We start from the raw sequence: 14699 nt of genomic DNA, 5'->3' as shown, positions 1-14699 counted from the left end.
TTCTTATATAACAATCTGTTTAGGTGTATTTTTATTGTGTCATCAGTTCTTAAATTAACTTGGTGACTTTCAGCAGCAAAGTATTGGAGAAGGACAGATAGTTCTGTTTAATCTCACTGTAGTAACTTCAGTCTTTGCCAAAAGAATCTATTTCCCATTCTATGAATATAAGACCCATTTAAGCAAACAAAAGGGAACAGAATTTGCCAGCCATGAAAACTTAGCCTTTTTCAAAAAAGGTTATTTCCTTCAGATAAAATCCAAGCAAAGGCTTTCTTGAAGACCAGAGCTACACAGCAGCTCAGGGACACTGAGAATAACATTGACACTTATGAGAGAATTAAATGTACTTTGAAAGAAGGGGAATTTCAGCTCAAAAAGAGAAAAGTTCTTTTGGACAGAGGGTGCTTGCAATAGAAGCACAAATGTATTTGTGACAGGAAAGGGCTGATTTTCTGTGATCTGGGCTTTCTGCATATGGTGGAGGACAAGCACTGAGGATGAAGGAAAGAATGAACATTTCGGTTGTCAAGATCCATGCTGGAGTATTTTGCTGCCTCTGAGACAGAAACCCCAGACAAAGAAATAAGGCATTCCCTAGTATTGTAATAATGCTTTCAAATGCGTGGTTAAGCCTTTTTTTCTTTATCTGATAATGATTTAAACAGTTACAGACTCAGGCCTTTGTAATGCTCCTATAAACAAGTAGGAGCATACATTCATAAAATATAATTGCTATTAGTGAAGTGACTCCACAGCTGCTCTCTCTTTCATTTGAGTCACAGCTGCTATCATAGCAGCTTCACACACATCCTTTATTCCCTGGGGCAAGCTGACCAAGCTATAGCAGAATGAGCCAGAGGCCATTCTATAGTGGCACCAGCACAATTATTTCCTGAATTCCTAGAGCAGGGCATTTATAATCAGAAACCAGGCAAAAGGGCCAAAGTGGATCTGCAGGGTATTTTCTGATCATGCATGTCATAAGGATAACTGTCTTAATTTACAGCAATAGAGATGAGAACCACGTTTTTATTTCCCAGCTACTGTAATTCTGGTGGTTGAAGGGAGGGAACCAAAACCAGAAGGCAAAATCTTTTTCTTTAGTTTTGTAAATCAGTTAATGTGCCGTGAGAAGCACTGTGAGAAAATCAGTACGTGTCCCCAGAGTGATTTCTGCACTAGAACTGAAAGCAGGAGGGCTTGGCTCATTTAACTGAAATTCTGAATATCACGTCTTCATTTAAAAATTGAGATTAATTTTTTGCAAGAAAAAGTGATCCTTCTCTTTGAAAAAAAGTATGAGGTTTGCGTCGCATGCGCAGCTGATTTTTAAAGACTCTTACTGAAAATAAAGAATGCAATACCTGAGGTCTAAGCATATAATATATGATAATCCTTGTTAGGTGCCTTTGGATATAGGTTGGGAATCAGATAATGGATTCATCCTTCTTTATACAATGCATACCTTGACCTCAGAAGTGCCCTGCAAACTGCCATTTGAGGTTATGCATGTACTTCACTGCGTAGCCATGATGCCATTTCCAGGCAAAGTGTCCTGTGCAGGAGTCTTCCTAAGCATATAATATATGATAATCCTTGTTAGGTGCCTTTGGATATAGGTTGGGAATCAGATAATGGATTCATCCTTCTTTATACAATGCATACCTTGACCTCAGAAGTGCCCTGCAAACTGCCATTTGAGGTTATGCATGTACTTCACTGCGTAGCCATGATGCCATTTCCAGGCAAAGTGTCCTGTGCAGGAGTCTTCCAGGCTGAGGGACGGTTTTTTTTGTATTTGAATTCCCTCCTCTGTGCAATGACTCCTGACAAGACTCCAGCAAGTGACCTGTCTGTTAAATAGATGGCATCGCTAAACTGTTGCCTGTGGGAACAAGGGTGTGCTCCTTCTCTGCTTTATTGCAAAGTCAAACGGGTTAGTGTGATCTCGTGAGAAGTGAAGCCAGCAATTGCTACTTTCCAGTTGCCAAGTTTGCTTTACTAGCCTTGAGGCAAGTGTGAGGAGGAAAGGAGGGCAGATGTCACCTGTTATGGTACCTGTGATGCAGAAGTGGTTCAACCCACTTGCCAGTTCTGTGGCCAGTTGTAACTTATTGTGAAATAGTATGTCAACCTGACCCATCCTTTAGGTGGAACTCAAAAAACATGGCTAATGCCAAAGAATGTCTAGTTCTGGTTGATGATGTTCTTTCCCTCTGAATTTCCCATGCAATTTCACTTGGAGGGAGAATACATTCTTGTCCTATGATTTGTGCAGTGGGACTGTGTCATTAGGCAGGTGCTGTGCTCTCTTTCAGAGGTACCTAGTTGTGCATAAAGAATTCTGCGTACAGATGCAGTGGAATGCTCCATGATCTTTGGACTAAAGGTATTATTTAAATAATCGGTGGGTTTTAATTTTTATGAAAAGAGCAGTTTCTAGATGTTAGAGTGATCTCAGAATCATGGTGAAAGTCATGGTCCTCCTGAAGATCTTAGATATAATAAAAGGATGTTACTGAAAGGAGGGATAGTGGGAAGGAATACAAAATGCATTCAGAAATCAAAAATTAAAGAGGTAGAGGGTTGGGGTTTTTATGTAATAATATCATTAAACAACAAGCCTCAAATTTTTAAATGTAACATGGAGTAAAAGATTGTTCTAAAAAATGAGCGATAAAAAAAGTTTTGCAATCAATTAAAACACTTTCTGGAGAAGCACACAGGAATGCAAGTTTCCATTGATAACACTTGTTCAAATCAACCTGTGCTTACAACATGGGAGAAGGCTGGTAAATACATTTCTAGAATAATCTAATTTAGTAGTATCTGAGTAGCCCCTAAGATAGCTTTCAGGTCAGCGGTGGAACGTCTTAGTCACAGATGTCCTCCCTCCAGGAGGCTCGCAGCACTGCTCATGGAGCTACTCAGTGTTCCACATGGTGGAAATTTCAGAAAAATTCCCCACACCAGAAAAGTCAAAAGCATAAGTAACTAGTTCTGTGTTCAGTTTTGTTTTGAGTTCAACATGAAGCATGGGGCAGGAGAGTCTTTCCATAGAATATGTGTACCTGTTGAAAGAAAATACACTGATTACATATGAGAACATGCAAGACAGGAACATTTTGGAAGAAACTGAAGGACAATGAAGGAACTTAGGAGTCAAAGAGCACAGATTTGACAGTCTTTCAAAAGATAATGACTACATCCAAAAATAAAAACAGGAAAAATACAGAGCTAATGAAAATCCAGGCAAGCATACCAGACACAAAGCTCTTGTTTACTTCAAAATCTTTGTGCTTTACTGTGCCTATTGGGGTTTCACATGTTGGATTCACATGCTGAATTGGGAGGAACAGGAGACAGAAAGCACAAGCAAATCTCAAAATAAGTCACCCAGCAATTTCTGACAATTGCCCTCAAAAGTAAAGGGACTGCAGTTGCCTCTTTTGCCCAAGCATCGATCTTAGAGTTCTTCAGGACAGGAATCCCCCCATACTAAGTTAAATGGGAACTGCGTCAGGAGTTTTCTCAGACTGGTTATGGCCAAAACCAAAGCTGTCATGAATCAGGCCTGTATAGTGCATGTACTCGTATGGTTTCTTCTCCTTTCAGTGACTGAACTGCAGAGATAGTAAATAAAGGGTTGAGGGTGACTGCTGCCTGCATACTGCCATAATTTCAATTAATGTACTTCTCCATTTTTCGTCTCTGACATCTACACATGATTTGTAATTGTGAGTCATGGATACAACTCCAGGAATGGCTGACAAAGCTTCAACAGGCAAGAAAGACACACCACATAGTGCTGGCCTTATATGGCAAGGGAAAGTGCTTACCTCCTCGTGAACTGACCTCACATTATTCTGGATGTCAGAGATAATTTTAAAGCCCTGGATCTTCAAGCCACTCTCATCTCATCAGTTATCAGTGGCACCACGAAAAACTGCCATTTCCACAGATGGATGCACTCAGCCTGTGAACAGAAAAACTGCCCATCAGTACCCAGACCCACAATACTCTGAAGTGGAGCAGAATGCTCATGCACTGGGCCATGGCCACAAAGAGTGTGGTTTGGTCTACACCATTTGTCAACAGCAGGCCATATTCTGAAGCTAAATTTATCTTTCCCCTCTTATTTAACCCCCTTTGACTGGGGGACACAACAAGATTTTCAATGGCATGCAGACATAAGAGAGAATTGAGCTCAGAATTTGTAGTGAATATACCAAACAAATGGTGTATGTAGCCGAAACAGAGACTATTTAATTCCCCTTCCTTCCTACAGTCTTCTGGACACTGGCTCCAAGGAGTTGCATTTGCAGGTTAAAAGCATTTTGTGAAAACAGGGAAGAGAAGCTGTTCACAGAACTGAAATTTTAGCGGCCCAATGAATGATTCGGCAACTCTCTATAAAGCAGCTCACATGAGAGAAGCTGCTTGTCACATTCACACTCACTGACAAGCAATTCCCCTCTGCAGGGAATGTGGGTGTACACCCCTCTGCAGACTCACAGGACCCTTCTTCATGCAGGCATCCCCAACAACACGCCTTCTTCTGGAAGATAGTAGCCAGGAAACTTCTGTCCTAGAGCTCCAAATCCAGCCCATAAAGAAAGGCAAGCAGTGTCATCGGGTATTCATGCCAGGGTTTTGTCTCTCACTCTTATTTTCAGTTTTGGTTTTGGTCTCTTCTGCCGTGAGGCAGTCAATGCAAAACATGCCTAGCTATAGCAGTACTCTCTACTTTACTTATGTCTCCAGTTGTTAAATTGTTTTAATTTCTCATCTTACACACCTGCACTAGCTTGAAAAAAATAGAGCTATCCTTTATTTTTTTACTTGACTGGAAGCAAAAATTCTTATTCACAAGATGGAAATATGACTGCTGAGAAGTCGTTTCTGTAGTTTTCCATGGCTTGGCATAGGCAACTTGTTTAGGCAGTCGGTTGTGTGGTTTAATTCAGTGGGGCCCCGCCCGGGAGGAAAATCCCTCAGTAAAAGCTCACCATGTAGTAGGGTGGCTGAAGCAGAGGTGAATGACCTCTGTTTATAACAATGGATTCTGCACAAGCCCTCCCTCTCCTCCCTCCTCTTCTGCTATGGCAGGTGAATCACAAAGAAAACCAGCTATATCCTCTGAGACATTTGGACTGCTTTTTCCTCTTTCTCAAGAAAAGGCAGGATGAAGCTGGAAAAAAGATCAACAGTTCTATACTTTGCAGTACACACACAAAAATCATGTCAGTGGACTGAGGGGAATTCTCCATTAAACAACAGAAGAGACTCTTGCACCCAAAGTCTTGGGGTAAAGTGTACCAGCCTAAAATAAAACATGACGAAAAATGGGAAACCATCAGGAAACTATACTATCAGTGAGGACAGCAGACAGCAATCACACTGTTTTTAAGTAATATGAGAGCTGGAGAGCTCTTACATCTGGTCCAGCAAAAGATGACTCTTTGGAGGAGAGTGAGTGACCTTGGCAAGGGTGGTATAGAAGCTTCTCCTAAATATATGGGAAAGGCATGCAAAAAACACAGAGGCACTGCTACAGTGCAAACCAGCAAACACAGACCCATCAGATGTAGATGACATTCTCTCACCAGTGCAGGGGAATGACATTTGGCTGTTTACCAGGATTATAGACCCTTAGACCACATGAACCCAAGCAGCCAGTGGAGAGAGACTTGCTTATGAGGCAAGTCATAGGGTTGGGTTTTTTTTCTAAAAAGACACCAGTTTTTCTTGGCCACAAACTACATGCTGTTTAGCCTCAACTCTAAATCATATAGGACTTCTCTCCATTATCTTTCACTGTTGTGAAGGATAGGTTTCTGTTAAAAAACTGAAGGTCACATACTTCATCATTTCTGGTAGCTGACATCATTGCACTGTCTCCCTCACCACCTTCTTTTGTATCATGCTCTCCTCCTCCTCTACTTTCAGTTCCTCCATCTTCTTCCCCACAGTGCTAGGCCAAGCATGCTCCCCATTCCTCTTTCCTCCGCATCAGGCATTTTGGGTACTTGTCGAGCCCTTTGCACCCTGGGGGATTCTGTGTTCCTCCCATGGCATATCCAGTGTGCAGTAATCTTGCACCACATCACCTTCTCTGTACAGCAGAGATCTGCCATGGCATTGTGGTTGCTAAAGGCTGTGAAGCACACAGAAGTCCTTGCACCAGTCCAAGGGAAAAGGTGAGATTAACTTTCTCAATATTCTCTGTCTTGCTAAAACTTCTTGTTTTGCCACTTCTTTGGGAGTACTGGAATGTTTTCTACCTCTAACATATTTCTTTCATTCCTCCTTCTTACAGTGTCATGGAGGGCTGCATATTCTTCCTTTATGCTATGATACTTCTCCCAGGTAAAAGGCATATTTTTAATTGTTAAAATTGTTTTTATTGTTTGTGTCCTGTTGTGTGATATGTTCTCATTCACTAAGAAGCTCATTTCCTAGCAGTGATTAATCATTTCCATTGCACAATCAAAATCATATAGCCTATGTGACATGTCTTTAAATTATGTGCAGAGACTCTATAAAATATATATAGTAAGTACTTTCTTCAACTTTATATCTTTACATTGCATTTGGTTTATGTTGCTCTTAAATTTTCTGTTTAAATCTGTCTTTAAAATGTGTGCCTATCACCTGTGTGTATTATAGAGAAGAGCAGTATTAAACTGAAAACTGACAGTTTGATATGGGACAGCAACAGAGATCATTTTGCAGTCTGGTGCTCTGGAAGAACAGTCAAAACTTTGCAGCAGGAGAGAGACTGTAAATCTTCTCCTCCTTTTGAACACTGCAGAGATGTTTGTATCTTCTGGGACAGAGGACTGCATACTTATTCCAGGAAAAGACAGTCCTCCCAGCCCATTGCCACCCATAATAATGGATACATGCAGTGATGAAAGCAGGAGAAAAATCATCCATTGTGTAATATAGTTAATCCTTTCTTTACATGAAGGCACAATTGTGTTTATTGACTATTTCTGGTCACAAGATCAGCAACAGAACAGTTAAATCTGGCATTTAATCTGTCATTAAACTTTGGATTAATTACAGAACAGTTAAATCTGACATTTAATTTGTCATAAACTTTAGATTAATTCTTCAGTGAGACTGAAAGTGTTCATCTGCTTCTGACCTTCTAGTCATATAGACACCAACATTTACCACACAGTGTGTACTTCACATTTTCTTCAAAACTGCAATGCTCTCCTATTCTGTTAGGATAATTAACTCAACTTTTTAAACAGAAATTGTGCAACTGTCTCCTTTGTGGCAGAATCTCATTACACTCAGGATGCAACATAAAAGAATGGTTTGGAGCTTTGTCCTGCAGATAAGTCTACTGAAATACAGATGGTCGCAATCTCTGTGTGGTAGGCCTTCCTTGGAAAGTAAAATATAGGAAGAAAAATAAGAAACAGTTTTATGACCTGAACTCCACATGACTAAGTGAGTCAGTTTGAAGAACTACGTGTCCTGTCATACCCAGTGGGAGAATTTGTGACTGAATGCTAGTGGGTTTATTGCCACTGTCATTGAGCGTTGCCTCTGTGAGTGCAATTTGGTGTTCTTTTGTAGCTGACGGAAATCCTAATTTCTTCTCTCTGTCTAAGGTATTGCTGCCAGTGTGCATCAGGTGAAGGCATATCTCAATCACACGGCATACCTATCCTGCTATCTTCCAAACACTCAGAAAATCGACATAAAGGATTTAAGAGTTTTTTGGCAAAAAGGCCCTCATGTGGTACACGAAGTGTACCACGGCCAAGAAAAATATGAGCACCTTAATTCTGAATACATAAATCGCACCAAGATGGATATGGACAAATGGACCTTGCAACTGTTAAATGCAGAAGTTGTGGATGAGGGACAGTATAAGTGTATTATACAGCACATAGATAAAGGATCACCGAAGATCATGCACACATCTGAGTGCTCACTGCACATCATTGGTGAGTAATCTCTTCTAATTGCCATCTGGTCTGGAGGGTTTGGGGGGATTCTCTGTGACTTTGCGCAGTCCAGAAATACAGGTCCTGTCTCCAAGGCACTGAAAATGTACCTGCACTGGAGCAGAATTTCTAAAGATGGATAAGAACATTCTCAATAGGAAATTCTCATCTCTGAATGAAAAGTACTCAGGTGAAAGTAATCAGAAAACATAGATAATGAGGCAATAATTTGCACAATATTACATCACTCTTGATTTCCACTCTGTCATACTTTATAGTGAAAACCACTTTGCCTGGTTCCTCTTGCCTCCTGGAAGTTTTATGGCCTTTAGGACTCTGGAAAATACACATCTTTATTTGCATCTGATGCACTACTTCTATTAAAGGTAGCAGTAGTTATCTTCACTGGTGTTAAATTAGAATTGAAACATAACAAGATCTCTGCAAACATCCATCTATTCTATGATCATATAAATTGCAGGGAAAAAAAAAAATTGCTCACGTGGAGGAGTAGAAGTTTGTGTTCAGTTAAAGGAAGACTGAAATATCTCTGAAGAAAATATGCATTCATTGATGAGATCCAGCCTGATTTTTTTGCATCAGAGGAAAAGGCATTAAAGCTTTTGATGTGGAAATGGAAGTGAGGCACCAATCTTTTCCTAATATTTTCTATTATTTTTAGCAACTCCTAACATATAATCCCAACGTTTTTCTATTTCAAACTATTCTGTTAGTAACCTTTATCCATATGCCTGTGTTCTGTCTTCCACTGTGATAGTGCTAGTCATTAATAATAACAGCTTCTAACTTCCACTGATGTTTTCAGGCTTCAGCATACTGCTTCAAAACAGAACAGGCCATGTGTTACAACAGCCAAGAACAGAGTACCACGACATCTGATCTTATTTAGCTTTGTGCTACCAGCAAGTGTTCCCTTGATCCACAGATAGAAAACCTAGATTGTTATTTTTGATTCTCCCAGGATCTACTTGACAAGCATTTTCAGTGAAGTTTTACAACTTAGATCAGTTCTGAGTTCAGAAACTCAGAAAGGTGCACTCAGTATCAAGGCCTCCAATTTAAGATATGCTTAGCATCAGCTGTTCAGTTAATTCAAACAGTTAAATCACTTATCATTTTAGCCAACATCTGAGCAACATGTGACAGATATCTCATACTTAAGCACTAAAACTCTCCTACACCTTTTAAGGTTTAACTTTGGAAGACCGTTTTAAACATGTGCTGTTGTGTTTCCTCCAGATGACTTTTTGTTCAATAAACTCCCAAAGGAAGGAGCAGTATAAAACCATATTAAAAAAAAAAAAAAAAAGCTTCAAAATAATCAGAGGTAAAGTAGAAATGCTGAAATGTACCTGTGCTTACATGCTGGTTTTTTATTAGACTCTCATATCATACATGGAGGGTTTTTTGTAGTTTGGCATGTTACTCTTAAAATGGTAATAAGAAAGACTGAGTGCTGTACATGAACGACAGGGCAGTCACACAAAGCTATCTAAATCACTTGGAGACCAACACCATTCAGAAATACTGAAGTGCCTTCCTAATATACAGTTTACACATGTTATTTATATGTCTTACATTAGGACAATATACAGGTAGCATGAAGCTGTGTCAGGGGTGGTTTAGGTTGGCTATTAAGAAAAGGTTCTTCACCCAGAGTGTGTTTGGGCACTGGAACAGGCTCCCCAGGGCAGTGGTCACAGCACCAGGCCTGACAGAGTTCAAGAAGCATTTGGATAACGCTCTCAGGCACATGGTGTGGTTCTTGGGGCTGTCCTGTGCTTACATGCTATGTGTATTGTGTACAGTCAGGATGACTTACATAATAACAGTGAACTCAAATCCTTCTCCAGAAAATAAGAGAAGGCTTCACAATGGAAAACTTTGGTTCTTAAACCATGCAGGGTAGGGGACCATGGTGACAAGCAGCTTAACTGGAAAACCTGTTGCTATAATATGTCTGCAGTGATTCCTCTGGCAGGATCAATAAGCAAAGCAGGTGAGACCAGGGAAACTGTTTCAAAATATGCACTACTTAAAGTGTTGAGAGTGAAACTGATGTCAAAAGAGAGATTTAACCATTTGTGACCTCATTTTAACCTGAAAGAAAAGCTCTCCTACAGTTATCTGATGGCTGAAAAAAAATACAGTACAACTGAAGACATTAAAAAGACAATCTGATTACCTTATAACACAGAAGAATGAGAAGAGTCTTGGCTTTAGAGTCTGGGAACCTGAAATACACATAAAATACTGAATGTAAAAAAGAAAATGCTAATTCAGTGGCAGTCAGCATCTGGAAGCAACTGAGAAGTAAGGCACACTTAAGAAAATAGAACAAAATCAAGTAGGGTGATTAAGCAATTGAGAAAAATATTAATGGCTTGATGGATCTGCTGCCTCTTGAGTTATTTTAATCTGAGCCCATAGCCTTTTTGGAAGACACTCTCTTTAAATAAGAAAGACTTCCTGAAACAGGCTTTTCTTTTAACACAAAATTCAGATATACGTAACCCACACTCTGCATGCAACCAACATCACTTTTCAGTAAATTGAAGTTCCAGAAGCTATAAAACAGAAGTGCCTTGATCAGGGTATATTCCACTATTTCCACTTGCTTACTGTCAATAAAGTTGAAACCCTTAAATCACCTGGATGATGTGGCAAGTTTCACAGCCTTGCCATCCCTATAAAATGCGAAGGAGAGAATAAATACTCCAGACCAGAAGTCTGCCAGCAGTCAGCTAAGCAAGTCAGATGTTGAGGAGAAAGAGGAAGTTTCTTTCCTTTCCTGAGGGACAACTAAATTCTGGTATATAAAAAAGGGGCGCTTTTTCCATTTTGAATGCACATCCATGGACTCTCTTGGGGACTTAAGCGATTAAGCTAAATCCTACTCCCTGTGTGCTAGTATAAAGCAAATAATAGCAACATCATATTTCTTCATTCATCCATATTATGAATTCACTAGGGCAAGGATTAGATCCCGGGTCCTGTACATTGAGTGTCTGTGCAGAAGAGTGAGACTCTCTTAGGCTCATATTTTCATAAGAATCCTTTTCCTCTTCTCCAGTATTTCTCCATATTGTACCTAGTCCTATTGGTGCTAAAATAATGAAATATTGTCAATGAAGTCTTGAGTATGTCTCTGTGGTTTCATTGCTGATTTTGGGGGGATTTTTTTGTTTTAATTTGCTGTATGCCAGCATGTAGTCATCATTATGTCTGCATTGTCTCCTCCTTTTCCATTATAGGCTACTATTTTTACCATGAACTTTCAACCAAACAAATCCTGGTTGAGAATATTATTTAAGAGAGAGTATTGGTTAAATAAATTGATTAAAATCTTCCATTTATCATTCATATTTTATGTTTAAATAATTCTTCCCAATCCTGTTTCACTATTTCTTGCCTGGGAAACTTGACTTTTTAAAGCAACAGATGTATTTTTCCTTGATGACTACCCAATGTCACAAAGTAAAAAACCCTTTAGCTCTAGTCATTTCCACCTAAAAGGCCAAGCTGAGGGAGGCCTACATCAAATGGAATGAATTACTTTATATGCTGCACAATGTTTACTCGCAATACTGACAGAAACCAAGGATATTTCTACTTATGACAGCACTGCACCTCCAGCTTACCCCATCTGAATTCTCTCAGATGATTTCTTTCTCTGCATTTCACAGTTAGATGTTTGTGGTTTTTCCCATACCTACTCAGAAGGCCAAAAGTAGGAAGCACTGTGTCTCATTCCCATTTTTTTCTTAAGCTCTGACTTTCTGAGGTCTCAGAGGATCTAAAGGAGGTGGGAGAGACAGAAGCCCATTGTCTGGCTTACATCCTTGAAACAGGCTGAGGACAAAATGCAGCAAGTCTACATATACACCAAAAGAAAAAGACCAACCATTGACAAAAAAACCCTTGGAACACCCACTGTCTTCCTGAAGAAAATTGTTTAGACTTGCTTCTGCCCAAAAGCCTTAAATAATTGGCAGGAGTTGTCACAAATGTGGTATGTCTGGCTCACGATGCTTTCTGTTTGGTCTATTTCAGCCAACTATAGTCAACCTGAGATAGCACGACTGCACACTGGGGAACTAAAACCCAACAGATACTTGAATCTTTCCTGTTCTTCCAGTGGAGGCTATCCAGAGCCTAAGGAGATGACTTGGCTAATTTCATATGAAAACATAACGCGCAGGCATACGCCTCACATGGACATCTCACAGGATGCTGTAACAAAGCTGTACAATGTTACTAGCAAGCTGAACATCCCAGTTCCTACAAACACCCTCACTATTAGCTGCTTGCTTCACCTTGGAGAGCATCTGGGAAACCTTGTCTCAGTGCCACTCATAGGTGAGTCTCCATTTGTCCATTCCAATTTTTGCATGGGAAGGAGCAGGACATACTGCAGTAAGCAGATCACAGACAGCAACATAGCCAAGGCATGGAATAAACCCTAAGTAGTAGTAGCAGTTGATTACAAGGGTTGTATGTTCTCCATCCTTGTTTGCCACTGAATTCCCCCTCCTTTCCATGTAGAAAATCTTATTACAGAAAGGAAAGGACACAGAGAAGGAAGACTACTGCTACATAATCCAGAACACAGCCCTATTCATCCCCACCCTAGAAGGTGCTGCAGTATCAACAAAGCAACTTGGATCTCTGGATTAGAGGGCAACCTCTCTCCAGGGGTGATAGCTGTTGAGAGAGGTTGCCACTTCACAGAAACACAGGGCCTTATGCAGTTGAATTTTAAATGCCTCCAGGATAAAGATTCCACAACCTCTCTTCACAAACTGTTCTAGAGTTCGACTACACTGAGAGTAAAAAAAGGTTGGGGTTTTTTTTCTGTTTTAAAGTGCTTGAGTTTCTATTCTTAATCATTCTTTAGAGAGAGGCAGAAAGCTAAACAGAAGAGTCCCTTGAACCATATTTGGCTCACAAACTGCCAAATAGACTGTGCTGAGTTTAAGTGTAAAGGCCATGAAACTTGGACTAGTATTAGAAGCATTCCTGGTGGTTTTCATAACATTTGGCAGAACGTAGTGCACATACTAAAATGACTATTTGGGGATTTTTATTCTCTGAGATTGTGCCTTTTTTCAGACACCTCTTGCAAAAAGAAGATGGGGACCTGAGTTCCAATATGACTTTACTGTTGGATTATCTCAGGGTTCCATATGACTGATCCTTTCTTTAAACTAAAGCAGTATTTTATTTATCTTCTGGAACAAGGAAACATCCTATGACATATTTTTGTTTATAAGGTATAGCACAAGCACATCAAAATAAAGACAATTCCCACTTTGGTCATAAGTTCGTTTGGCTTGCATGTATCTCCTTTCAACAATGTTGAAGATAGAGAGCTGGGTTTCAGCTGACAGGAAATGCAAGCCAAGAGGGAATGGTAACTTTGCAGGAAAGCCTGGCAGAGTAGTACAGACATGCACCTTACTGCTGCAGATGTAAAAGAAGTTTGCCACTTGGTCTGAAAAAGAAGTTCCACACTGAAGTTTTCTTAATAGAAGTTTATTTAAAGGGTTAATTTACCGATGTCAAATATGGTGAACTGCCTCTAATGTCTCTACATTCTATGACTTTTAAATAATATCAAAATACCATCCTGGAGTCTTCTGAGGTTTATACAGCTCTACATGTTGCTCATGAGTGTGGACATGGCTATATTACATATATTAGCTATAATGTGTATCCTCCTCTTTCCTATTCAATTCTTCCTGGCTTTATGAAAGTAGCCACCTGATGGTGGCTAGGAAACCAGAAACTCCACATAAACATAAGTTTTGCTTCGCAGGAACTGAAGCTTTATCAGCTGTTAACCCTACCAACCAAAACCTCAAAAACACAAAAACCAGAAATAAAGGGAAACTCCTTTGCATTCCCTAATACTTTCATATCCCTTACGGCATTTCATTAGTCTTTGACCACCATTTCCAATAGATACCAAACAAGAACACATCTCAGGTTCTTTGAACTTGCACAATAGCACAGAGGAGCATTAGCACAGTAGCTACCTTGTAAACTCTTGTGTTAATTAAGTTGTTACCCAAACCTCAGAAAGAGTGCTTTGCCTTACTATTGTTGAAATGACCATGAAGACCTGCTGCTTTCTTGGAATTTGTCCTCGGAAATGGAAATAAGGCAATGTGGATAATGATTTATTGACACTTAAAGCACTGTAAAAGCAAAGGATACTGAGGGCCTTTACCTAAACTTCTAATTCACATAAGTTTGGGATAGATTGTTTTAGCTAATTGTCACCAAAATAAATCTTTGGTGTATCTTCTCTGTTTTCTTATTCAGAGATACAGGAGGAAGAGAAGGAGCAAGTAAAGATAAATTTCTTTGGCCCAGTTATAGCTGTGGTTGTACTGATCATATTTCTTCTGGGGTTTGTGATATTGAAGAAGAACAGAAATACCTCATCTAACAACCAGGGTAAGCTGTTACTTCTCATTCAGCTCTACTGTCCCTCAAGTCACGAACTTTACCCTTTGTAATCATCCCTTCACCTACTTTCCAGCTGCTGGCAGAAAGTTAGGTTTCACAATGGACTTTAGCTAAAGTTCCTTGACAATTTACTTCCTGCAACAACTTACTCCATCCTGCAGCAAGTCAAAACATCTTTCTCCTGTCTTGCCCTGGGATCCACTTCTCCCTCTATGTGCTCTATGAGACTGT

General features: G+C 39.8%; 1 protein-coding gene across 1 annotated transcript; it reads left to right on the top strand.

Moving 5' to 3' along the window:
- Positions 1-6326: 6326 nt before the first annotated feature.
- Positions 6327-14456, top strand: LOC103798072 (T-lymphocyte activation antigen CD86-like; the record flags this gene model as incomplete). Its single annotated transcript, XM_009070315.1, has 4 exons — positions 6327-6372; positions 7635-7973; positions 12048-12367; positions 14333-14456. Coding segments are annotated over exons 1-4 (829 nt in total), but the record flags the coding sequence as incomplete, so codon positions are not given.
- Positions 14457-14699: the final 243 nt, after the last annotated feature.

Source organism: Acanthisitta chloris, unplaced genomic scaffold (genome assembly GCF_000695815.1).
Source record: "Acanthisitta chloris isolate BGI_N310 unplaced genomic scaffold, ASM69581v1 scaffold37202, whole genome shotgun sequence".
Lineage (NCBI taxonomy): Eukaryota > Metazoa > Chordata > Aves > Passeriformes > Acanthisittidae > Acanthisitta > Acanthisitta chloris.
Note: the sequence above shows the minus strand (reverse complement) of the source record. Positions and strands in the feature narration are given on the sequence as shown.